Source organism: Dipteris shenzhenensis, chromosome 15 (genome assembly GCF_047967505.1).
Source record: "Dipteris shenzhenensis isolate YYH24624 ecotype China chromosome 15, Dip_SZ_1.0, whole genome shotgun sequence".
Classification (NCBI taxonomy): Eukaryota; Viridiplantae; Streptophyta; class Polypodiopsida; order Gleicheniales; family Dipteridaceae; genus Dipteris; species Dipteris shenzhenensis.
Genome location: NC_141610.1, coordinates 33026581 through 33052204, shown reverse-complemented (window position 1 = coordinate 33052204; position 25624 = coordinate 33026581). Strand labels below are relative to the sequence as shown.

At 46.0% G+C, this 25624-nt stretch overlaps 1 protein-coding gene across 1 annotated transcript; it reads right to left on the bottom strand.

Annotated features, from left to right (window-relative positions):
* Window positions 1–5: 5 nt before the first annotated feature.
* On the bottom strand, window positions 6–23381 carry LOC147893706 (ribosomal protein L29 family protein). Its single transcript, XM_087386431.1, has 3 exons — window positions 23180–23381; window positions 22922–23079; window positions 6–276 (listed from the first exon to the last, which is right to left on the bottom strand). The coding sequence occupies exons 1-3, from the start codon at window positions 23307–23309 to the stop codon at window positions 169–171; spliced, it is 396 nt and encodes a 131-aa protein (XP_087242557.1). The 5' UTR covers window positions 23310–23381; the 3' UTR covers window positions 6–168.
* Window positions 23382–25624: the final 2243 nt, after the last annotated feature.

Genomic DNA, 25624 nt, shown 5'->3' with positions numbered 1-25624 from the left:
TACAATGGCTTTTCAACGTTCCTCTTTCTTTGAAAACAAATTGTCTCTTACATAGCACTAACGAGAAACAAAGGAAAATCCTAATCTGTGATATCAGTATAAACACAGTTGTTCAGCATCCATGTACTGTAGATTATCTATGCAACAGTTATTAAAATGCAAAAGATCCTACAAAGCATTGATCAACTTCCTCATGTCACTCCTCCTCCTCAAGTTCGGTTCTTGCAATGCTCTTTGTGTGAGCACAAACTTGAGTCTACACATAGACTTCTTAACCTGCAACATCACAACACATCAAAACTCATGAAAGCTTCCTTTGTCTAAATTGTGCCAGCATGAAAAGTTAGCGTTAAACATTGTCAAATCTTAAGATACACAAGTCATGAAGGCAGCAATGGCAACCCTTGTAAAATGCTTTGAATTTCAGGATTATTGTACAGTTTGTGCGTACAAATATGCTATTCTCCCTTTTCAGGGCACTTGTCAGGAGAGAATCAGTAATGGGTTGAGGTCACTTTTCACCAAAGTCACTCCATGCCATGCATATAAATCCAAATCCAGCTCGAAGTATATATATCGTGGATCCAAGTAAATAGCCTGTTAGAACTTGACATTCATTTAACCTCTTACCATTCAACAGCTAACTCTCCTTTATCTCTGGTGTCAATTTTTATTTGGAACCCAGCATGTTGGCAACATGCAAGATTCACTTCAAATGTTCATCTGCTTTTGTTAAAAGCCCATAAGGACGTTTAGAAAGCACACAATACATGAGCGGTACTTTTTGCAATTCAGGGTGAAAGCTGTCTCCCATAGTAAGGCTCAACAATCACAAAAAGCAGTCGCATTGTTATCACAATTTCAAATTAGACAACTAACCTAGCCAACCTAAGAAAAACAGTATCAGACACCACATGTCAAGAAAATATTAAGGATTTTCAAAGAATTCTGTAGTAGCATTAGCAAAGAATAATTTCATGCCTGCTGTGTACAAGTCTGCTAGAATTTCTTTCTTATGAGCGCAAAAGTAGAATTGTTATTTGCAAGTTACTGGGGCCAACATGGATTGCAGTGTTTGAAGGCTCTAATCCAAGCATGGAAGTATGTTCTAATGTATTTTAGCTAGATCCCCTTGAATAAATCCAAGATTTGAGGTATAGTCAAGTTTAGTCTCAGTAAAAGAAGCCAAAATCCATTCTTGGTTCAAGACAAAGTTGAAAGTCGTATTCTTGTATCTTGCAAGATATAAAGTAGTGAGGGACTAGCCAGTAATCCCACTTAGTCTGTCCCCATTATTCTCCTCCTCCATTTCCCTGCATATAACAGGTAAATGGTTTTCCTCGAAACTTAAAAGTCCGATAAAAACTTAAGTGTCCACTTAGTTTGTGATGAATAGTCCACAAGCCCAAATGAGGCTGGAAAGACTAGAGTGGCCTATAAAGGCTCACAAGAGGGGACCCAATAGCAGGTTGGATCAGGGGCAGATCTGCTTTAGATCTAACCACCAAATGAGGTCTGCCAGGAGACCAACCTAATTGGCCAGATTACAGACCTGGTCAGCCCTGTTCCAAATGCCGGTAGGCCAATCTTAAGGGGGAGGCAGACTGCCACCTTTATCAGGGGGCCAATTGGCAAGTCACCATTAAGGGCCATTGATGGCACATGGCAAGGAGGATTTGCAATAGTTCTAGGGTGCTATTGAGGTACTGTTTTGCAGGCATCTAGGCTGTAGGCACGACAGCAACAGATTGCCTACAGTTTAAGCTATTTCGTAAATGATCAGTCCACACTTCGTGGAGCATGAATATTATATTTTGGCTTGCCTCCTTGCTGTGAGTCATTCCATATCTTGGCATGTCTATCATCTCTACTTGTGTGTACATGTATTGGAATTGAATAGAGATGATCCATGGACACCCTATCCCGCTCCATGGGTAGTAAGGTGTGTCCTGCCCTATTGCTCTGTCCTGGTATTAAACACCAGAGGACCTACATCAGTGATCTACTTATCAATTAAAGGAAGGAAGCCCTTTGCACGCAGGAAGGCGATTCCTGTATCAATTAAGCATGCCTTTGTCAAGTTGCATAGAGTTATATATTTCAGTATGTGCCTTTCAGTTTCTCATGGTCCAAAGGCTTCCTATTCCCAACTTCGGAGAGGGAGGGAACTTGGACAGGCATCGATCATCATTGTTCAAGATGAATATACGGAGGCACCTAGTGGCAAAAAAGGTTTGGAAGGTGACTACAGGGATGAGCTGAAGCCCAAAGCCACAATTGATGCCTCCTAGTGGCAAGGATGGTTTGAAAGGGGCTACATGCATGAAACTGAAGCTCAAGACCACAATCGATAATGGGTCATGTAAATCCTTCCTACTCTAACAATATGTCAATTGCAACTAAACCAATTGCAATGGGCTTCTCTCTCTCTCTCTCTCTCTCTCTCTCTCTCTCTGTGCCCCTCCCTCAGCCTCACCATGTCGTGCTGTTGTTGCGCCTCCCTGTCCTGCCATCCATCCATCACCCAGGCCTCGCCTTGAGGCCACATAGCAGGCTCTTTGGCCCGTGGAAATGTGCACCCGGCCATGCGCAGCCGAAAGCGTGGCCTAGCCAAGAATGGCTGCTACGAGCAGCCCCACAGCCTCCTTGGCTGCTAGGAGTAGCCCCACAGCCCTGTAATGAAGGGGGGAAAAGGGCTAGTTTAGAGGCCTTTTAGGTGGGAAATGTGAGGGACTATATAAGTCCCCATCCGCCTCTCATTGTACACCTTTTGATGTGACACCTTATCTTATCTCCCACCTCCTTCCTTCTACGTGCTGCCTTGACTCTCTCTCTCCCAATCTCTCTCTATCTTTCTCTTCCCCATAGTCACAACAAAACGAGTTTCATTGGATTAGAAACGTTTTGAAATGTTTCTCACCCAATGAAACGTGATTGGGGCAAATGAAAAACTGGGGCAAATTCCAAAGTCTTGTGATTTGGGGCTTTTTCTAACGTTTCTAGACATTTGCGTCAACCTACTCATCCCGATACCCTTCCATACGTCCATCGAATTCGTGACCTCTCAGCATAGCATGATGATCATGGAGCCCTGACAAGCCCGTACTATTTCGTCCGTACAACATACGGTGTGTTCGTACGACGACGTGCAGTCTGGTTGTGAGCTTCCATACGGAAGTACGTCCCTGACGTGCATCTTCCGTACAACCAGTACGGACCTGACGTGAACCCTTCCGCACATTTATTGCGTAGACCTGTATGGACCTTGGCGTAGACATCCGTACAGTTGTACGGGTCCTTGACGTGGACATCTTGCAGTCGTACGGTCATAGCGTGGACCTCTTGTATGGTCCTAAGGTATTGACATATGGTAAGTTGGTCCTCTTCTTTCACCTAATTTCAGAGTCCTTTCAAATATGCATGCATGCACAGGCTACAGCCTCATCGTGAATGGGTTGTTGCAGGCAAAGCTTAGACCTACCTAGTACCTATATCTCTACTGTCAATTGAGTTCTCTCTTGCAAAGCTTAGAACCTGCGTATATCTGCTGACAAAGTATTTATCAGGTATGTGCTGTGCCAGACATCTTTTTTGGTGCATTATGCTGGCAGCTCTTTCCTCTTATCTGTTCAATGTTGTCACTCTTAATGATTGAAGTTGTATGTACTATGCACAGGTCACAGCCTCACAGATTCAGCCTTCTAGGGCCTACAATCTACTAGCCTATCCTCTAGGCTATCTGAAATTTCTGATTCACAAGGGAACTTGGAAGAAAATGGGCTGTTTGAAAGATCCCGTTTGGAAGGAGGTAGATGTGAAGGAATCTTATGGTGCTTCCAGGACAAAGAAGTGGAAGTGCAAGCACTGTGGGGGCACCTATCGTGGAAGTGCACCTCGTGTGAGAGCTCACTTGCTTGGCATCTTTGGAAGGGGAGTAAATAGTTGTGCAAGAGATGTCCCAGATGATGTGCTTCTTGTTTTGGGAGGCATTCCAGGCTCATCAAAGAGAGAAAGACTTGAGGCTCCCCAAGCTATTTCTATGCATGGATCTCCTCCTGGGAGTCCCATGTCAAGTCTTCCATTGAATGCTACATCTAGACCACCACCTGTGCTTTCGTCATCGGCCACTACATTACCTACACAGGTTGTATCTACAAATATGTGTGCAGCCCCATCCAATTCAGCAAGGGGAAAAAGCAGAGCAACAAGGGACTTTACGGGCTGGTTGGGCTGCAGGTCTATCTAGAAATGCACGTAGGGCATGTCGCAGGTTCTTCTACAAGTGCGATCTGCCATTTAATATTGCTCGCACTCCTGCATTTATGGAGTTTGTGCAAGCAGTGGGAGATGCAGGACCATTGTTTAAGCCTCTATCTTCAGAGACACTGCGCACTTGAGACCTGCATGCAGAGCGGTTCAATGTAGAAAAGGAGGCCCATTAAGGCAGCATGGAAGAGATATGGATGCACTATCATGTCTGATGGATGGTCAGATACAAAGAGGAGGCCTCTTATCAACATCCTTGTGTCATGTTGTGTTGGCAGTGGGCACTGTGTTTCTGAGGTCCATAGATGCAGCCAATGAGTCTCATACAGGTGATTATATTTATGGTCATATTAAGAGGGCTATTGAGGATGTGGGACCTCAAAACGTAGTGCAGGTCATCACTAATAATGCTAGTAATTGTCAACGGATGGGTGCACTAATAGAGACTGAGTACAGCCACATTTTTTGGACACCTTGTGCCACACACAGTTTGGATCTCCTTATTGAGGATATAGGCAAGCTTCCATGGGTAGCTACGGTGGTTGATAAGGCACGAGCTTTGGTGACCTTCATTACCCGAAAGCATAGAGCCCTTGCTATTTTCAGAAAGCATAGCACATTGGAGATTTTGAAACCCTCCAAAACTCGCTTTGCCTATCTCTTCATTATCTTGGCACGCTTGGTAAAAGTGAAGGCTAATTTGCGACGCATGGTTGTGAGTGAGGAATGGATAGGATGGGATAAGTCCAGCAAACCAAAGGCAAGGGCATTTGAGGACATCATATTTGATAGAGACTTTTGGCATGCAGCTGAGGAAATCATTGGCATTGTAAAACCTCTCTTTATTACCCTTTGCTTCACTGACAAAGAGGGCTGCACTATAGGATTGGTGTATGAGCTCATGGAGAAGGTTGGAGAGGCAATGAAGGGCTGCACTTGGTTGCAGAGAGAGAGGTACATCCAAGTAACAAGTTTCAGCTTTTGCCTGCATTTCCTTCACATTTCAAATTATTCTGATATCTATAATCGTGAGACTTCCTTTTACTTAGAATTTCAGATGTGTTCATTGTTATGGCAGGCTGCAACAAATCTTGGATATATAGGAGACTAGATGGAATAAATTTCATAGGCCAATCCATGCAGTAGCCCACATTTTGCACCCTCTATGGAGGAGGGAGGGCCAAATTGATGATGAGGAGTTGTCACAGGGATGGACCAAGTCCTAGAGAGAGCATACCCTGATGCAACTCAACAGAACTCCGTGGAGGATCAACTCGTCGCATTCAAGAACTCCTTTGGGGAGTTTGGTACAGCTCGTACATGCATCCGTGAGGCCCAGTTGAGGCCTGTTTCATGGTGGGACAAGTATGGCAAGAGTACTCCGGCCTTGAGGCTGCTTGCCATTAGAGTCCTCTCACAGGACTGCTCATCTAGTGCCTGCAAGAGGAACTAGAGTGTATTCTCCCTTATACACACCAAGAAAAGATCTCACTCCTCCCTCTTCCTCTCTCTTCCCTCTGCCAATTCTATCCCCTTTCACCAAATCTGCCCCTTCCCCTTCGTTGCATTAGTATTAGAGCTCTTTCCTTGGGCTGAGTACCTTTCTCTTCTGCTGTTGGTGACGTTCACTAGTGTCAGCACGTCTATCAACAAAAGATTGCACAAGGATTGGATTCACCCGGGCAGCTCCACAGTGCCAACGCACAGATTGGAGAGCAGCTCAGCTCAGGTTTCTTACCATTGCAGAAAACTCAGCACACACTCAACACCGACACACATTCAACACCAACGCCAGCTCATAGGCGCTCAAGAAACAATTAGAGCTTGGCAGAGAAGGCAACACGAATAAGCGTGGGGAAGAAGCCATCGCCCATTGTCATTCTGCTCGCCATCGCCATTTATGCTTTGCCCCTTCACATCGTATAGGGCAGCGCAGACGAAGGACAAGATGGAGCGTAGACTCCTCCTTGGATGTCTCTGCAGACGAAGCATAACGACCCTGACTCGAACGAATCAGCCCACAATGCGACTCATGATCGTGATTGTGCTTAGAAGGTCACTGCCCCACCTGTGAGCCCCCAATATGAGGGGACAAGGGGGCAGGAGATCATAGGGGGTAGGGGAGATGAAAAGGACAGAAGACCTACCTGTCAGGAAACCCACGCAGCAGCATGAAGATGGCGCGATATCCTAGGCACACCTAGACCTGCACGCACAGGCAGAGTTGGCAGCTGCAACAGCAGCCCATAAGCAGGGCTTATGGGCCCTTATATAGGGCTGACCTAAGCCGGCCTGACCAGCCAGCAAAGGCCGACCAATCAGGTCGGTTGGTGGGCTGGCAGGTCGGTGCCTTGGGCAGGGAGCTGTGGTCGGCCAAAATGAGGGGGCCTAGCCCCTCCTATAAAAAGCCCCCTTCCCCCCCTCATTCCTCATCACCTGCACTGACAACCTTGCACACAGGCAAGCGCACAGGGAGAGGAAGAGGCTCAGCATCATTGACAGCACTCGGGCTGTTTGTACACGCTCTCTCTTGAGCTTTTGTTGCCCACGATTGTGGAGGAATATATCTGAGTTTTGTCCTATCTCTCTTTCAGTTTTCTGAGTGTTGTATGAGCTAAAGAGGAAGTGAGGTGTGAGTGATTCTATCCTCTATTTCCAACATGGTATCAGAGCTAGGTTCACAGCTCTGGATCGGAGTACCTCTGCTAGAAGGCGACTCCAATCGACACTCAGGTTTAGGTGTGTGGTCAAGTTCTCCGCTGTATATTCAGTTTACTGCTCTTTATTACAGCAAGGATGGAGGACAAAGATTCTACTGTTGCCTCTTCAGCCCCTTCTCTTCCTTCCTCCTCCTCCAGATTCCTCTCATTTACAATCCCGAACTACGGAGAGTCAGGGAAGCTAGACGGGTCGAACTACCCGATTTGGAAAATGAAGATCCGGAGCCATCTTATGGCCCGAAAGTTGTGGAAGCTAACGACGGGGGTAGAGGCAAAACCGGAAGACTTGTTGGACAGCAAGGGGAAGATTCTCATTGCAGTGGATGGTGAAGAACTTGAGAATTGGGAAGAGAGAGATGCCCACTCCCTAGCATTAATCATTGGGACCACGGCGGACTCTGTTCTTCCGCACATCCAGGTAGCCGAGACATCTGTAGAGGCGTGGGCTATCTTGAAGGATTTGTATGAAACGGACAACACATCTCAGATTCTGATGCTTCAACACCAACTGTACAACCTGGACATGAATGAGGGTGACAATGTTCATGACCATCTGACAAAAGTGACTAGCTCACGGCAATTGGTCAGAAGGTAGAGTCAAGTCAACTAGCACTGTTGACCTTACACAAGCTACCTAGAAGCTTTAAGTGTTTCGTGACTACGGTCACTGCAAGACAAAGGACCAAGCCTCTCACCTTCGAGGAGCTTGGGCCTTTACTATTGCAAGAAGAGGCTCGGGAAAAGCTGTTTATGCAATCGGACGAGAAGGCTCTCGTGACGAGGGACAAGCCCGGCAAGGGTAGGTTCAAAGACTCCAAGAACAAAAACAAGACCGAGGATGTAGAGAAAAAGAGGCAGATGAAGTGCTTTTACTGTGAGAAGCTTGGTCATTCCACTAAAGAGTGCCGCAAAAAGAAGGCAGACCTCAAGAAGGAGTCGTCCAAGTCCAAGGAGGAGCCAAAGACCGAATCAACAAATGTCACGACCGGCGCTCTCTTCATCATCACTGAGTAAAGCTCCGCTTATGTAGTCAATGAGGGAGAGGAAGGTTGGTATGTGGATAGTGGAGCATCAAAGCACATGTCCCCTGTGAAGGGTGTCGGTAGTATTCCGTTCATTACGACTGCAAGAAACCAGGAGTTGATTTCTCGTGTACTGTATGAAACGAATTTGTGCAAGAACCTATTGTCTGTTTGTCAAATAGACAAGCACAATATGTCGGTATTATTCGACAACGGCAAGGTCACTGTCACATCCAAGACAAACGGACAGGCAGTGGCTCAAGGTGTCGAGGAGCATGGGCTATATCGGCTCAACGCTCTGGTGGTGCACGGGGACCATGGAAGATCCAGATTATGGCACGAGCGGTTCAGTCACGTCAACTATGACACTCTCTCCGAGATGCAGAAGACAAAGATGGTGGATGGATTTCCACCGTGCAATGATCGTGTCTGCAGGGCTATCGTGGAAGGCAAGCAACACAAGGACAAGTTCGCACAGGAGGCCTCATCACGGGCCAAGAAGCTGCTCGAGTTGGTTCATGCCGACATCTGTGGCCCAATGTTGACAAATTCATTCGCAGGTTTGTGGTATGTATTCTCTCTTACTTATTGATGATTTCAGTTGCATGACATGGGTATTCTGCTTGGCCAAGAAATCTCAAACTTTCGAGAAATTCAAAGTCTGGAAGGCCTAGGTAGACAAGGAGAGCGAGGAGGTAATCAAAGCCTTCCGCACCGACACAGGGGGAGAGTTCACTTCTACCGAGTTCAATGGATTCTGCAAGAAGAAAGGGATTAAGAGACAGCTCGCACATCTCAACAGAATGGAGTCACTGAGAGGAAGCACAGGACCGTCACAGAGACAGGGTTGACCATGTTGTTGCGAGGGAGGAATCTCTCGAAAGCCTACTAGGATGAAGCCGTGAACACTGCCGTTCATATCCTCAACAGAACCAAAATCAAGGTTGTTGATGGCAAGACTCCATACAAAGCTTATTATGGTAAGAAGCCCATCATTTCTCATCTGAGGGTTTTTAGTTCTAAAGCATTTGTGCATGTACAATAAGATGAGTGAACAAAGCTGGATCCCCATAGTCGGAGTTGTATCTTTGTGGGATATAGCGAAGAGTCCAAGGCCTACTGCCTATTCGACCCGGACAAGAAATGTGATCTTTAAAGAGACCGAGCCACAGACTACCGAGGAGGTTCCAAAACTTCTAGCATTACTGTTAGAAATGACCCAATAGAGGGTACGCACAGCAGAAGACTGATAGTAATGGCCACGAGTTCACATAGTGTGCGTGTGGGGTGTGGAATCACAAACTTCTTAACTTAATGTGCATAAAATAGATGTGCAGACTCATCAATAGACAATGAACCAGCCAGATAGAGAAACCACCAAAATAATATATTTCTGTCCAAAACTATGGACACAATACAAAAGAGATAGATCCAGAGTCCCCAATGGTGTGGTCCTCTAATCTTACCACAAGGTCCTTCTCCTATCTGCCAGTTATCTCTAGACTCGAGCCCGCGTGCTCCACCTCGAGCATCTGCAGACTTTCCGTCTGGGTAACTGTTGGAAAGGTCACCTCCCCATCTGTAAGCCCCCAAATGAGGAGAGCGTGGGGGAGGGAGACCTAGGGCAGGATGCGCCCAAAGAGAGAATACCTGGATGTGTGGATCTGGGACAGATCTGGAGCATTCATGGTTGGTGGGGTATCCCAAGGAAGAAAAGAACCTGGCTGTCGAGTAGATCCATGAAGGACTGTCTTGCTGGAACAGGTCACGGATGACGTCAGCAGTGGTACGGAATTGAGGCGCACACGTATGGGCAGATCAGGGTGCCGGCAAGGGGCGCAACGTGACAGGGCAGACCAGCAGAGGGAGTCGGCTATATGAAGAGGCTGGTTGGAGCCAGCCAACCAGGCCTGATGTAGGGCAGACCTAGGGGCTGGGACCCTGCCTTGAAGTGTGGGCCAAAGGCCCTAGAAAAGAGGGCCCCAAAGGGGCATTTATAGGCAGACCAGTTCAGGGCCTGGTCGGCCTATTTGGGTCGGCCATATGCAGCCTGACTGGTTGGTTTTTTGCCAGCCCATTAGGGCCTATAAAAGGAGAGGCACTTGCCACATTTCATTATCCAAAAGTTCAGCAAAAGCAGGAGCAGACAGGAGCAGCCAGGAGCCACTCCCTTGGGCCTCACACTGGGGGTGAAGGAGAGTTGAAGGTGAGCTGCAGACTGAGTTCCTAGAGGCTGGACCTTGGCTGTCTTCTAGGGCAGCAAGGTGTTGTGATCACTTTCTCTGGAGCAGCCCTCTGACAGCAGACAGGTGCAGCAAGAAGGCAAGCCTTGGGCCTATACACAGGAGGTGAAGGTGACCCTGAAGGAGCTGCAGACTCAGCTTGAGTGGCAGCCCACCTCGGCTGGGGTTTCTAGACAGCAAGGTGGAGAGGATCGTTCTCCACCTGAAGTCACCATCCGTGAGGTGGAGCCGACTAAAGATCCCGAGGAGGAGGAGGAGGAAGGGGAGGAGAAGCATGCCATCCCAGAGCCAACTCCCAAGTCAACTTCATCCAAAGTACCTCCATCTGAGAAGAAGCTACCTCAATGGTATTTGAAGACATTAGTATACTCACGGGTCACGAACATACCTGAGAGCACTTCAGGAGCGCGGCGGTCTCAAAGAGACATGAAGACTTCCTCCGTGAGCTTCGCTTTGGTAGCTCAACTTGCAGAGCCCCATTCCTTCCAAGAAGCGAAGGATATACCACAATGGCAAGAAGCCATGAAGGCTGAGACAGATGCCATTTTGAAAAATGACACCTGGGATTTAATGCCCAAACCAACTAGACGGAAGGTCATCAGGACTAAATGGGTGTACAAGCTTAAGTTCAAGTCAGATGGGAGCTTGGACAAGTACAAAGCAAGATTGGTGGTAAAAGGCTATGCACTGTCAGAAGGAATTGACTTCGACGAGACCTTTGTCCCCACAGCTAGGATGGTGACTATTCGAACAGTCATTGCCTTGGCTGCTCATCACAGTTGGCCTATTTTTCAGATGGACATCAAGTCTGCATTTTTTAATGGTAACCTGGAGGAGGAGGTATATGTGGCACAGCCACCAGGATTTCAGATTCCAGGATCCCCATCAAAAGTCTGCAAGCTGAAGAAGGCCTTATACGGGCTGAAACAGGCCCCCAGAGCTTGGTACCAGCAGATAGATGTTTTCTTTCAAAAGATCGGGCTTCAACGGAGTCCATCAAAAGCAAATCTCTATCTCGACACTATTAGAAAATAAGAGGGAATGAATCACTCAAACCTCCACCCAAGATCTCTCCAACTCTTACACACACTCAACTCAAATAGATGATCACAGATGCAACAAACACTCTCTCAGAAATAAATATGGACGGAGAGAGAAAGGGAGTATATTCATCCACCAGATGGTGAGCGGAAAAATAGCTCCAAGGGAGCAGTACAAAATATAGCAAAGTGCTGGAGAATATTGATGAACTCTCTCTCACACAAACTGCTCCAGATCTGAGTGCTGAACACAGCCTTGGAGAGGGGCTTCCAGTCTTGCACTGGATGCTGGAATGAATGTAGGAGTGGGCCCTTTATAGGCACTACCCAGGCCCCTTGAGTTGACCGACCAGCAGGGTCGGTACCCTGTCTGGTTGCCGACCACATGAGCCCTAGAAAACCGACCAGGGTTGGCCCTGGTTGGGCCAACTTGGCCAGCCACAAGCCCCTATTCAAGGGCGCCCTGGGCGGCCAGTCAATGCTGCTCCTGGTGCCTTTGTGTGAGGCCTAGAGCTCCTTTATTCCTGCTGTTGCAGACTGCAACCAGCCCGTATGCTGGTTGCCTATGATGCCGGCCTGAGTCTCTCTCTCTCCCCTGCCCTCCTACCTCTCACTGCCCCTTGTCCCCTCAAATCGGGGGCTCACAGGTGGGCACAGTGAGTTTCTAACACCCCCCCTCAATGTCACAACTGTGGGCCAATCCCCATTCGTTTGATGAGGTGCTCCATCTGTTCTCGAGGAAGTGCCTTCGTGAAGAGGTCGAACAAGTTGTCGGCGGTCGGGCAGTACATAAGCTCGATCACGTCGTCGATGATGAGCTCTCGAACAAAGTGGTAATGAACTTTGATGTGCTTGGTCCGCGCATGGTACACTGGATTCTTGGCAATGGCTATGCAACTCTAATTGTCGCACATCAACACTATTGCGTCCTCCTGACACATGTCCATGTCCTCCAGAATCCACCTCAACCACAGTGTCTCACAAGCTGCTGTACACGCGGCTCTGTATTCTGCCTCTGTAGATGAAAGGGCCACTGTGGCTTGCTTCTGACTCAGCCAAGAGAGGGCACCAGATGCAAGTGAAAAACAATACCCTGTTGTTGATCTCTTGGTGTCAACATCACCCGCCCAATCACTGTCACAAAACCCACCTAGTTCGATGCCTTTGGTGTAGGTGATCCCGTAGGTGCAAGTACCCTTTAGATACCTTAGTACCCGTAAACCTGCATCCCAATGACTCTTCCTGGGAGAAGCAGAGAACTGGCATAATAGCCCAACTGCATAACAAATATCAGGTCGAGTATTGGTAAGGTAAAGCAAGCTTCCTACCAATCGTCGGTACAAAGGAGTATCGACCGGCTGAGATGTGTCGTGAACACTTAGCGTGAGCCCGACCTCCATGGTAGTTACTACTGTCCTGCAATCCTCCATCTGAAATCTCTTCAGAAGTTCTTCGCAATATTTCTCCTGTGAAATGAAGATCCTACCTTTGGCCTGCTTTACTTCTATACCAAGGAAGTAGTGTAATAACCTAAGGTCCGTCATCTCAAACTCAGACATGAGTAGCTCCTTGACCTGAGAAATCTTCTTGATATGGTCACCTGTCAAGATAAGATCATCAACATAGAGGATGAGTACCAATCCCAACCCCTTCTCAATGAACAAGTAGAGGTTTGCCTCATAAGGGCTCCGACTTAGCCCCATCTTCTGAAAGAATACATCAATCCTTTGGTACCAAGATCTAGGGGCAAAGCGCCTTCTTCAACCTACAGACCTTTAATGGGGACCCTGGATCTTGAAAGCCCGGTGGCTGCTCTACGTATACCTCCTCCTCCAGGGTTCCATTAAGGAATGCGGACTTCACGTCCATTTGAAAAATAGGCCACTGGAATTGGGCAGCAAGGGCAATCACTGTCCGGATAGTAACCATGCAAGCTGTGGGAGCAAAAGTTTCATCAAAATCCATTCCTTCAGTTTGAGCAAAACCTTTGACCACTAACCTTGCTTTATACTTATCCAAGCTACCGTCTCATTTGTATTTAAGTTTGTATACCCACTTAGTGCCGATGACTTTCCGTCGCGGGGGCCTGGCCACTAAGTCCCAGGTATTGTTCTTCAGGATAGCATCCATCTCTGCCTGCATGGTAGCCTGCCATTCTGGATGGTCCTTCGCCTCCTCGAAGGTCCTTGGCTCTTCAAGCTGAGCCACCAACATAAAATTCACGGATGGGGTCTTCTGAAGACGTTGGGACCGTCGCAATCCGGAACTGCTACTCTCAGGTATTTCGGTCACCCGAAAGTCTTCCAATGTCCGTAGGTACCATTGGGGCAACCTCTTCTGCTTCTCAATGGGAGGAGGAATTGAGACTGCTTCTGGAACATCCTGCTCTTCCTCAGTACCTTGTGGAACATCAGCTTCCGATTTCGCCACCTCTTGGATGGTCTACCTGGGGCGGGGTGGGTTCGGGGGTTGGACAATCTCCTCCTCCTCAATCTGAGGCTCCTCCTGGGGTTCAGGTTCCTTTTCCTCGAAGACAACATCCCGACTGATAAGGATCTGCTTCTTTACTAGGTCGAAGAGTCGATAGGCCTTGGATTCTTCGCTATACCCAACAAAGATACATTTTCTGCTCCGGGAATCAAGCTTGGTCCTATCTTCCTTGTGCACATGCACCCATGCGTTAGAACAAAAAATGCGAAGATGAGTGATAGAGGGCTTCTTACCATAAAATGCCTCATATAGAGTCTTGTCCTTGACGGCCTTCGTCTTGGTCCTGTTGAGAATGTGTACGGTTGTATTGATAGCTTCACTCCAATAGGCTTTAGAAAGGTTCCTACCTCGGAGCATAGCAAGCCCTGTCTCCGTGGTGATTCTATGCTTCCTCTCGGCTACCCTGTTTTGTTAAGAAGTATGTGATATGGTGAGTTGTCGCTTGATCCCATGCTTGCGACAAAATGTGTTGAACTCATTTGAGGTGAATTCTCCCCCCTTGTCTGTACAGAACGTCTTGACATCCTCCCCTGTCTCCTTTTCAACTCTGGCCTTCCAGTCCTTGAACTTCTCGAAAGCCTGTGACTTTTTGGCCAAGCAATACACCCAGGTCATTCTACTGAAATCATCCACAAAGAGAAGTGAGTACCTCGATTCTGCCCATGATTCTGTAGACATTGGGCCACAAATGTCGGTATGAACCAACTCAAGTGGTTTGTTGGCCTGAAAGGAGGCCTGTTGTGGGAGCTTGTTCCTGTGCTGCTTGCCTTCGAGACAAGCCCTACAGACACCATCCTTGCCTGTAATTGGTGGAAGTCCATCCACCATCTTCGACTTTGACATTTCAGCCAAGGTTCCATAGCTGACGTGACCAAAGCGCTCATGCCAAAGTTTGGACTTTCCGTTGTCTTCATGAACCAACATTACACTGAGGCGATACAGTCCGTTCTCTTCAACTCCTTGAGCCACCATCTGTCCATTTGCTTTGGATGTCACGGTGACCTTGCCATCTTGAAAGAGAACTACCATGTTGTTTTTGTCCATCTGACTTACAAACAGTAAGTTCTTGCAAAGGTTGGGTACACATAAAGTACTCCAGAGATATCATTCTCCTCACCCGCGGTTGTAATGAAAGGAATGCTACCGATGCCCTTCACAAGACACGTCCAGCTATCCCCGACAGTAACTTTGGAATCCGGGTGTGTACTTTCCATGGTTTTGAACCAAGTCTTTCTCTTAGACGTGTGCTTTGAAGCACCGCTGTCAACATACCAACCCTCTTTTCCTTCACTGACTGCATACGCTGAACAATGTTCACTGATTAAAAACAACTGTCCAGTCGTCACATTGGCAGAATCATTCTTAGGGTCTTCTTTGTTCCTGGCTTCTCTCTTCTGCTTCTGATCCACCTTCTTCTTTCGGCATTCTTTGGCGGAGTGGCCAAGCTTTTCACAGTAATAGCACTTCATTTTCTTCTTTCGGTCAGCGTCCTCTGACTTCTTGAACTCCTTTGGTTTGCCTTTTCCAGGCTTGTCTTTGGTCACTGATGCCTTCTCGTCAGTTTGCGTAAAGAGTTTCTCTCGAGCCTCCTCCTGAAGCAGGAGTGGGCCAAGCTCCTCAAAGGTGATTGGCTTAGTCCGTTGACCCGCAGTGACCGTAGTCACAAAACTTTTGAAACTCCATGGCAACTTGTGGAGTGTGAGCAACGCCAATTGACTCGAGTCTACCTTCTGACCAACTGCTACGAGGTGGTCCCGCACAACTTTCACCTTTGTCAGATGGTCATGCACACTATCACCCTCATTCATATCAAGATTATAAAGCTGATGCTGAAGAGTAATGATATGGGCTGTATTATCGGTTTCATACAGCTCCTTCAGTATGGCCCACGCCTCTAAAGACGTCTCTCCCAACTGGATATGAGGAATCACAGCATCTGATGTCGTGCCAATTAGCATTGCTAAGGCTTGAGCATCCCTCTCCTCCCATGCACTGAGTTCATCCGCATCTGCTTCAAATAAAACTTCACCTCTTTTGTCCACAATGTCCTCTGGCTTCTCCTCGGTCCCAATCACTATCTTCCACAGCTTCCGTGCCAACAGATGGCTTCGGATCTTGACTTTCCAGATTGAATAGTTTGTCCCATCGAGCTTTCCAGCTTCACCACAATTGGGAATAAATGAAGAAGGAAGATGACTGGAGAAGGAGGAAGGATGAGCAGTGGGTGTAGAGGCTTCTGAACGATGATCCATCTCGCTGAATAGCAAACTGAAAAACTGAAGTAAAAAAGATGTACTGACCTCCCATGCTAGCCTGAGCTGAAAACAGAATCGCCTTTTTGCCAAGGGACTCCTTCCTTCAGAGAGTGCTTTGATGAAGAGGAGTTGAGAGCCTATGGCTCTAATACCATGTTAGAAAATAAGAGGGAATGAATCACTCAAACCTCCACCCAAGATCTCTCCAACTCTTACACACACTCAACTCAAATAGATGATCACAGATGCAACAAACACTCTCTTAGAAATAAATATGGACGGAGAGAGAAAGAGAGTATATTCATCCACCAAATGGTGGGCGGAAAAATGGCTCCAAGGGAGCAGTACAAAACATAGCAAAGTGCTGGAGAATATTGATGAACTCTCTCTCACACAAACTGCTCCAGATCTGAGTGCTGAACACAGCCTTGGAGAGGGGCTTTCAGTCTTGCACTGGATGCTGGAATGAATGGAGGAGTGGGCCTTTTATAGGCACCGCCCAGGCCCCTTGAGTTGACCGACCAGCAAGGTCGGTACCCTGTCTGGTGGCCGACCACATGGGCCCTAGAAAACCGACCAGGGTTGGCCCTGGTTGGGCCGACTTGGCCAGCCACAGGCCCCTATTTAAGGGCGCCCTGGGCGGCCAGTCAATGCTGCTCCTGGTCCCTTAGTGTGAGGCCTAGAGCCCCTTTATTCCTGCTGTTGCAGACTGCAACCAGTCTGTGTGCTGGTTGCCTATGATGCCGGCCTGAGTCTCTCTCTCCCCAGCCCTCCTACCTCTCATTGCCCTTGTCCCCTCAAATCGGGGGCTCACAAGTGGGCACAGTGACTTTCTAACAGACACAGAGGGGGATTTGCCGCTGGTATTGATTCTATATGTGGATGACCTCATCATTACTGGGGATCATACGAAGAAAATTGCTCAAGTCGAGACTTCTTATGGAGGAGTTCGAGATGACTGACTTAGGCATACTTCATTACTTTCTTGGGATTGAGGTGAAACAAGGAAAGAGCAATATCTTTATCTCATAAGAGAAGTATTGCAGGGAACCGCTCAAACGCTTTGAGATGGAAAATTGCAAAGCTGCAGTGACTCCCATGGAAACTAGTTTGAAGCTGAGTGTGCGTGATCCATCTCAGCCAATTGATTCATCACTATATCGACGCTTGGTGGGGAGTTTGCCTTGCTTGGTGGGGAGTTTGCCTTACCTCACCAATACTCGACCAGACATTTCCTTCGTAGTTGGATTGCTCTGTCAGTTCTCCGCCACACCCAAGAAGGCTCATTGGGACGCAGGTATGAGGGTGCTAAGGTACTTGAAGGATACCTGCACCTACGGCATCACTTATACCAAAGGCATCGAGTTGGGAGGTTTCTGTGATAGTGATTGGACAGGTGACATTGATACCCGGAGATCGACCTCTGGATATTGTTTCTTACTCTCATCAGGAGCGTGTCATGGCTGAGTAAGAAACAACCTACTTTGTCGCCCTTTCATCTACAGAGACAGAGTATAGGGCTGCATGTACAGCGGCATGTGAAGCATTGTGGGTCAGGTGGATCTTGGAGGACATGAATGTGGCCCAAGAAGATGCGACTGCAGTTATATGTGACAACCAAAGTTGCATAGCGATCGCCAACAATCCCGTGTTTCACGCACAGACGAAGCACATCGAGGTCCACTACCACTTCATTCGAGAACTCATCGACGAAGAAGTCATAGAGTTGATATACTGCCCAACCAACGACAACATCTCAGATGTCTTCATGAAGGCGCTTCCCAGGGAGCAGTTGGAGCACCTCATTCGAGGCATGGGGATCGGCCCACAGTTGTGACATTGAGAGGGGGTGTTAGAAGGTCACTGCCCCACCTATGAGCCCCCGATTTAAGGGGACAAGGGGGCAAGAGATCATAGGGGGTAGGGGAGATGAAAAGGACAGAAGACCTACCTGTCAGGCAACCCACACAGCAGCATGAAGATGGCACGATATCCTAGGCGCTCCTAGACCTGTGCACGGGCAGAGTTGGCAGCTGCAACAGCAGCCCATAAGCAGGGCTTATGGACCCTTATATAGGGCTGGCCTAAGCCAGCCTGACCAGCCAGCAAAGGCTGATCAATCAGGTCGGTTGGTGGGCTGGCAGGTCGGTGCCTTGGACAGGGAGCCAACTCACTGGTCGGCCAAAATGAGGGGCCCTAGACCCTCCTATAAAAAGCCCCCCTTCCCCCCCTCATTCCTCATCACCTGCACTTACAGCCTTGCACACAAGCAAGCGCACAGGGAGAGGAAGAGGCTCAGCATCATTGACAGCACTCGGGCTGTTTGTACACGCTCTCTCTTGAGCTTTTGTTGCCCACGATTGTGGAGGTATATATCTGAGTTTTGTCCTATCTCTCTTTCAGTTTTCTGAGTGTTGTATGAGCTGGAGAGGAAGTGAGGTGTGAGTGATTCTATCCTCTATTTCCAACACATGAATGCCTCACAGCTCGTCTCCACCTGTATGGTGGTCGGCCATCGTGGTCGCCCATCCATCTCGCCATCATTTCTGTGCGCCTACCGTCCAAGATAGGGCCCGTACCATCTTTCTAATGTAGAACAAGAAGAAGTGGCAACACACGTGCGAGAATTGCTTGAGAGGAATTTCATCTCTCATAGCACTTCTCCTTTTGCATCCCTAGTACTCCTGGTAAAGAAAAAAGATGGTTCACGCCACATGTGCATTGACCACAGGGACTTAAATAAGGCCACTATCAAGAACACGTTTCTGATCCCCAGGATAGATGACCTGTGGGATGAACTCAAAGGTGCTCAATTTTTCACTAAGATTGATTTGAGTCAGGCTACCATCACATCAGAATGAAACAAGGAGATGAGCACAAGACAGCCGTTCGCACAGAGAGAGGCATATATGAGTTCAAAGTGAGCTACTTTCTAGGCACTCATGAACAAGATTTTGCAACCTCTTCTATACATATGTGTGCTGGTATTTTTTGTTGACATCCTCATTTACAGCAAGGATAAGTAGGGACACATCAAACATGTCAAGCGGGTGCTGGAAATGAAAAATCAGAAATTCAACCGTATACCAAGGCCATAATGGACAACAGGAAGAAAGCAATTTGTGCTTTAAGTGTGGCGTGAAATGGACCCCTGGGCATTGAGATGTGTGTAAGATGCGGAACATTGGTTCAGCCAAGCTTAGCATGATCATTGAACTCTCTGATGATGAGGATTTGGTTGATGCCACAGAGTCCTTGGATGCTTCTCATGATGAGATGGCAAGAACATATGATCCAGACGAGGCTCTTGACATTGGAGCCACGAAGGGAGCTGATTTTCCTTTTGATCCGGGTGGTGCTACTGATCATGATGTTCATGGTATGCAATCAATTGACATTCAGCCCACTTTTAGCATGCGAGATCATAGGCCTACATCCTTTCTTGTGGAGCATCAGGTTGCTATGCCTTTTCATGCACGTGAGGATGCTAGTGGTAATGCTCTTGTGGACGAAGAGGAAATTCATTCGGATGCCCAACCAACATGTGTGTGTGTGTGTGTGTGTGTGTGTGTGTCTTGCGACACCTTGTGCTCTCTCTCTCTCTCTCTCTCTCTCTCTCTCTCTCTCTCTCATGCTTTGATGGGTGCCAAAAGTGCTGAAACTATCAGATTGAAAGGGATGATTAATGGCAAGATTGTTCACGTGTTGATGGATAGCCGTAGCACTCACAGTTTTATTAATTGCAAAACTTTACAGAAGGTGGGACTGATTGCTGCTGAAATAGATCATGGGCTGAGAGTAGAGGTGGCACTTGGACATCATATGATGAGCAGATATGTTTGCCAAGATGCAAGAATCAAGTTCTCTGATGATTATGAATTTGCAGGTGATCTCTTGGCATTGGATATGGGCCCAATAGATGTTGTCCTGGGCTGTGATTGGCTGAAATCATTGGGCAAAATCAGTATGGATTTGAATACTTTGTCACTCAGCTTTGTCCACCAGGGTAGATCTGTAACATTGCATGGTATTGCAACCCCTCAATTGCAAGTCATTTCAGCGGCAGCTAGCTAGAGGATTAAGAGGGTGGTAGCAGCAAGGGTAAGTGAGATTATGAGATTGACATAGAGAGTGGTTAGATATGGAGAGTTAGATGTGAGATAGCCCATGTCATCATCTGACACTTCTTTTTGTAGGTGCGATGAGATCATCAGCTGCTGCAAGGGTGGGATGTTGGTTATGTCATGCCCTGTAGATAATAGTGATGGCTTTTGTAGCAATGGCAATAAACCACCAATGACTCTGTCGGGAGGACTACTCATAAGGCATAGATATGCGATGAAAGCATCCGTCCTGAGTGCAGTAGACCCGACATGTGTAGACAGGTAGAAGATATTTTTTTCATCTTCGGACAAGTCTTGGCAAATTTTGCGCAGAGTTTTTGCCCATATGAAATGTTCCCATTTGATGTTTGGATGAGCGGATACGATCTTGAGTTGGAGTTGTTTCCATTGGAAATGCCACGGAGGCTCTTGTGTAGTAGACCCGACATGTGTAGACAGGTAGAAGATATTTTTTTCATCTTCGGACAAGTCTTGGCAAATTTTGCGCAGAGTTTTTGCCCATATGAAATGTTCCCATTTGATGTTTGGATGAGCGGATACGATCTTGAGTTGGAGTTGTTTCCATTGGAAATGCCACGGAGGCTCTTGCCAAATCATGTATTAGGAAATAGGACGTATGCGTGTATGACCCACAATATTTGGAGGATGACTATTGAATGTTACAATACAATGTCATTGGCAGCCCCAAGAGGGTTGTCCTTTGCCTGCCTACACAGGCCAGGTTTTGAGCTACTACGGATAATTAACCAGTTGGCCAAGTCGACCACATAGGCCAACATTCCAACCTCTATGTCAGGTAGGGCAGCCATACCACCAACTGTACAATCAGCCCACATGGCTAGTTGCAGAGGTGGCCTGAAGGGGCTATGGCAGCCCCTAGCCAAAAAATATTTGGGTCCTCCCAACAATTGCTTCAACATTCTCAAGCTCCTTGAGGAGCACCACATCCCACCTACGCCTAGTTGTAGGGGCTAGGTGCTAGCTAGAGTCAACCACTTGTCAACCAAGTCAGCATGCAAGCTCACCTCTAGGTCAGCAGGGTAGATGATACGCAAACTGTATTATAGGCCTAAATGACCAATTGTAAGCAGCTAAGTAGGTGGCCTAAAGAGGCTTCCATATAGCAGCCCTTCACCTATAAACAAGGGGTCCCCCTTGTTCCCTACCACTCTTCAAGAGAGCCTTGAATGTAACATTGGAAAGGTGCCCCCTTTATGATAACAAGGGAGATGACTGATACTTGAAAAGAAACCGTGGGTCAAATTGTGTGTAACTAGTGCGCAACTCTCAATTCCCATAGACTTGCACCACAAGCTAGCTCACTCTAGATCTTGACTTGATTTCAAATGTATTTTGCCAGTGTGCAAAACCGTAACTCAATCGAGAGTCCACTTTCATATTAAGTGGGCCGCAACACGTTAATCCTCTCAACTGACACTACAACATGAGGCTACAGAAACTTGAAAGCAAGTGCTGCAGACCTAAACTGTTTTGACTTTGATTAAGCTCCTTATGTTAACCTTGAGCAGAGCTAAGTTCATGCAAAGTACAAACCACAGCTAAAAGACACTAATAATATAAAATTTGTGCAAGTGACTTTGTGAACACATCACCACATTCCTTTGCAAGAATATGCCCAAGATTATCATAGAAAATGAGGTTCGTTCTTCTTAAGGCATACCATTTCCGTCCAAAATCATGAAAAACCACATGGCTTCGCAAACTAATCTGCTTCTGTCAATGATAAAGCAACAACACCTTTCCTTTTTCTCTGCCAAGAAAGAGAACAATAACCAACTAAGAACACAAGCATGGTAATTTACCTTCTACTATCCAAATTGCATGCCCAATCAGAATCACACAACCCTAAAACCTTATAGCTTCAATGCTCAAAAACAAAGTGTACTCTTGGTACCCAAAATTCACCTTTCAATGAGTCTCTTTTGGACTGCGCATGAGACAGATGAGACTTTCAACTAGCTGCCTAAGGATTGCATCCAGGTTCAGACCCACTATAGATATCTTGAACTTGATGCTTCTGAACTCATGAAGAAGGAACAATCAAGAGCACTATGATGGCTGAAGACGTTCCATCTCTCACATACAGGAAAAAAGCAATGTCCCCTTGCAAAACCACTCCAATGGCACGATAACTGATTGATAATGGCTTAAACCATACCTACCCTCTCAATGAGCTTAATAAATTGGTTCCCTTCGAAACACATTCGAAATCCAAAAATACACATAGCAAACAAAGCTAGGTCATTGTGAAAGTATCTATGAATGCAATTGGTTGGAATCGTAAATAACATACTACATGAGAACATGATCATGGTCATGGATATGCACAAGCTTTTATACTCCCCTATAGCCTATATACTGTTGGGGCTTCGCTCAGGAAACAACCAAAAGCATTTATAACATTTCCATTTTTAAAACAAAACTGCTGCTTTATTTTGCCTCGACAAGCTCCTTGTGTTGGTGAAGTTGCTGGTTTCGCTTAACAACGCTTCAAGACTAACTCTATGGGATAGTAGCTTTAATAAGCACTCCAATTCATGTCCTGTCTCATCTAAAGCATCACCTTTGGGAAAGCCCTAACCCGTTGTTGCTGAAGAAGTCTTCATATGGCACGCTTCTTGAAAGAAACATGGGGAGCTACCAATTTCATTAAAAGAAAGTGACGGTACACTCAGTAAGGAGAAGCTCGACCAGTACTGCTCTAAACCAAATTAAGTAACGTGGGCTTTTTAAATAGTACCTTAGACATGCGCTCGGGATTCGGCATCCGAAGATTGTGTGAGTTCATTATCTGCCTTTGGGTGAGAAGCATGTTCTTCTCTTTTAACAAGACGTACCAAAGTTTGTGAAGGTCATCCCAAGACTTGAGGCGCAGTTCACTGGCCTTCCATGCCCTTCCTGTGAAACAAGGCGTCTATAAACGTGCTCTATGTAGTATAATTCGGGGGATCGAAGCAATGGACAGATTTTGAGAAGGGAAAGAAAGCATAGTTCTAACCATAGACGGGTGATTTGTTGAGATCAGCGTCACGTCCAACTTCAAAGAAGTCCTCGAGGCCAGTTCTGAGCTTTTGGGAAGCAGTGGAGGAGGCGACGAGAGGGCGTCGGAAGATCCTTGCTAGCAGCATTGCTCTTTGCTGAATGTCGCTTAAGTTAAGACTTTGTTCTAGCTAATCCTCCTAAAGGCCTTATGACAAGGGTCCTAATCACGTCCAACTTTCAAACGTTATTTCATTTTTTGCTAATGAGTCCCACGTTGCAAATGTTAGTTCATTTGTCCAAGTTGACCATTTGCTTAATCTTAGGGTTAGTGGTTGTTTCCGGCCTTGTAATGTGTTGTTAGGGCTTTCTTATGTGTTATTCATGCATTCTAATGTGTCATTTGTCCTCTTGTGAAGGTCCTAAATGCTTCCGTCTTTTGCTAGGTATTTCTCTCTAGGGATGGCAGCTCTCTTTGTCTCATTACTACCTTTGGTCAGGTTGACCATGTTAACAGGTGCTTAGTGTTAGGATTAGTAGTAATTTAAGTTATTGTGATGACTTTTAAGTTTGGCTTTTCGTCTCTTTGTTAAGTTTTTACCCTTACATGGAGGGGTAGTGAATTATTTTGTCATGTAGCTTGTATGACACCACCTTATTAAATGAGGGTCTCTTGCCAAAATTGCCATGGCCCCACTCATATTTAATGGCCCATCCGCCCTCTCTTTCACTCGTCACCTTTCCCCATATTCATTCACCTCCACTTGCTTTTTCCTCTTTCCCCTTCCTTCCAATTTGTACCTTTTGTTTCCCTTTTATAAGTTATTGGAAACATTTATCCAGCTACTATATACTTACACCTACAGTAACTTTTCAAAAGGCAGGGATTCCCATCTTGTTTCCACAAAGTATGACAGTGTGGTCACCTTTCTTTTCCCTTTGTAAACAGGATTAACAATAAGAGAGGAACATAGTTATGGAAGTGTAGGTAATTGGCCAAATCTTTTAGCTATGTTATGGAAGTGTCAGTATTTGGGCAATTTCTTTGGGAGCAAATAGCTATGGGAATGTGTAGGCCATTGGGTGAAACTTTCCCCACTATAGAGATGCAATTATTTGCCCATTCTACTATTTCCATGGCTTCACGGGGTGTAAGCTTACTTAAACTTCATGTAGAAGGTTTTTTTCAGCTAACCTTAAAGGGCCCCAGAGTTGTTAAAAATTAATTTATCAAATTTAAAGTTGTAAATATTAGCCCAGGTAGCTTAGAGAAGCCTCCACATTCATTATTGGGTTAATGCTCGCTTCTATTTCTTCCTTGTTGTGAAGCATTTGATTTTTGAGGATTGAACATTACATAAAAACCACATTTTCACCAAGCAATATAGTATTTTACATGGAAAATTAGTTTTTTCCATAAAAATCATTTTCCCTCTATGTTAGTTTCCCCCTACTTTCCTAGCAGTGTTCTCTTTAAAATGACAATTGTGAGTGTGAGGGGAGAGAGTACCCATGAATGCACATGAAGGAGGTAAGATAAGAGACACATGGCATTACCCACAATATCCATCTACCTTGTTATATTCCAAACATGATAACAAACCTTTGTATAAAACCCTATTTTAAGGTTAGAGCTTATTGCCCCTATGATGTATATTCTACATTATCAGGATATTAGATCTTAGATTGCTATCCTTGATAGCTTCCTCAACATCAACATCATGATCATAAAATGAGATCTATTTAAAATGTACTTCAATTTTTCCCCTATTGAATCAATGGGGATGTTTATTCAACCTTGTGTGGTTGTTATTGTTGTTAGATGATCATTATCCTCATCCTTCGAGATCAAATTTTATATAAATTAAGTTTCATCCTTCACATATAGATTGTTGATATCTATTGCATCTAAAAAGTGATTGTTATGTTAAGACTTTGATGACTATCTATCTCAATTGGATAAGATGTCATCGGTTGATGATCCATAAATATTGCTATGGAAAAACATGTACTACAAAATCATGGGTTGGAATCTCAACTCTAAAATCTTTAAACTCTGTGTATTTGACATTGGTTGCATTGTCTTTGTATATACCTTTGCATATTGCATTTTCATCTATTTTTAATGTTTGTGAGATTTTGTCCAATGTTTGCACAAGTCCCAATTGGCTTGATAAGTATAAATTTTGTCAGTGTCTCTAACTTTATTTGCATGGCATTGCCCAAAATGTGTTGTCAATTGTATTAGATTTAATTAGATTTTCTAGTCCTCCATCTCCATGCATTTTATATTGAATTGTCAATGGTATTAGATTTAGATTGAGGGGCTTGTCTACCTCTCCATCTCTTTTGTATGTTTGCAATTCATTATAGCCCTTCTATATTACAACTTGATGTCCTCGTTTGTGTCTATTTTTCTGATTGTTGTTGCTTAATGTTTGTGGATTTTTTGCATAAGTCCCAA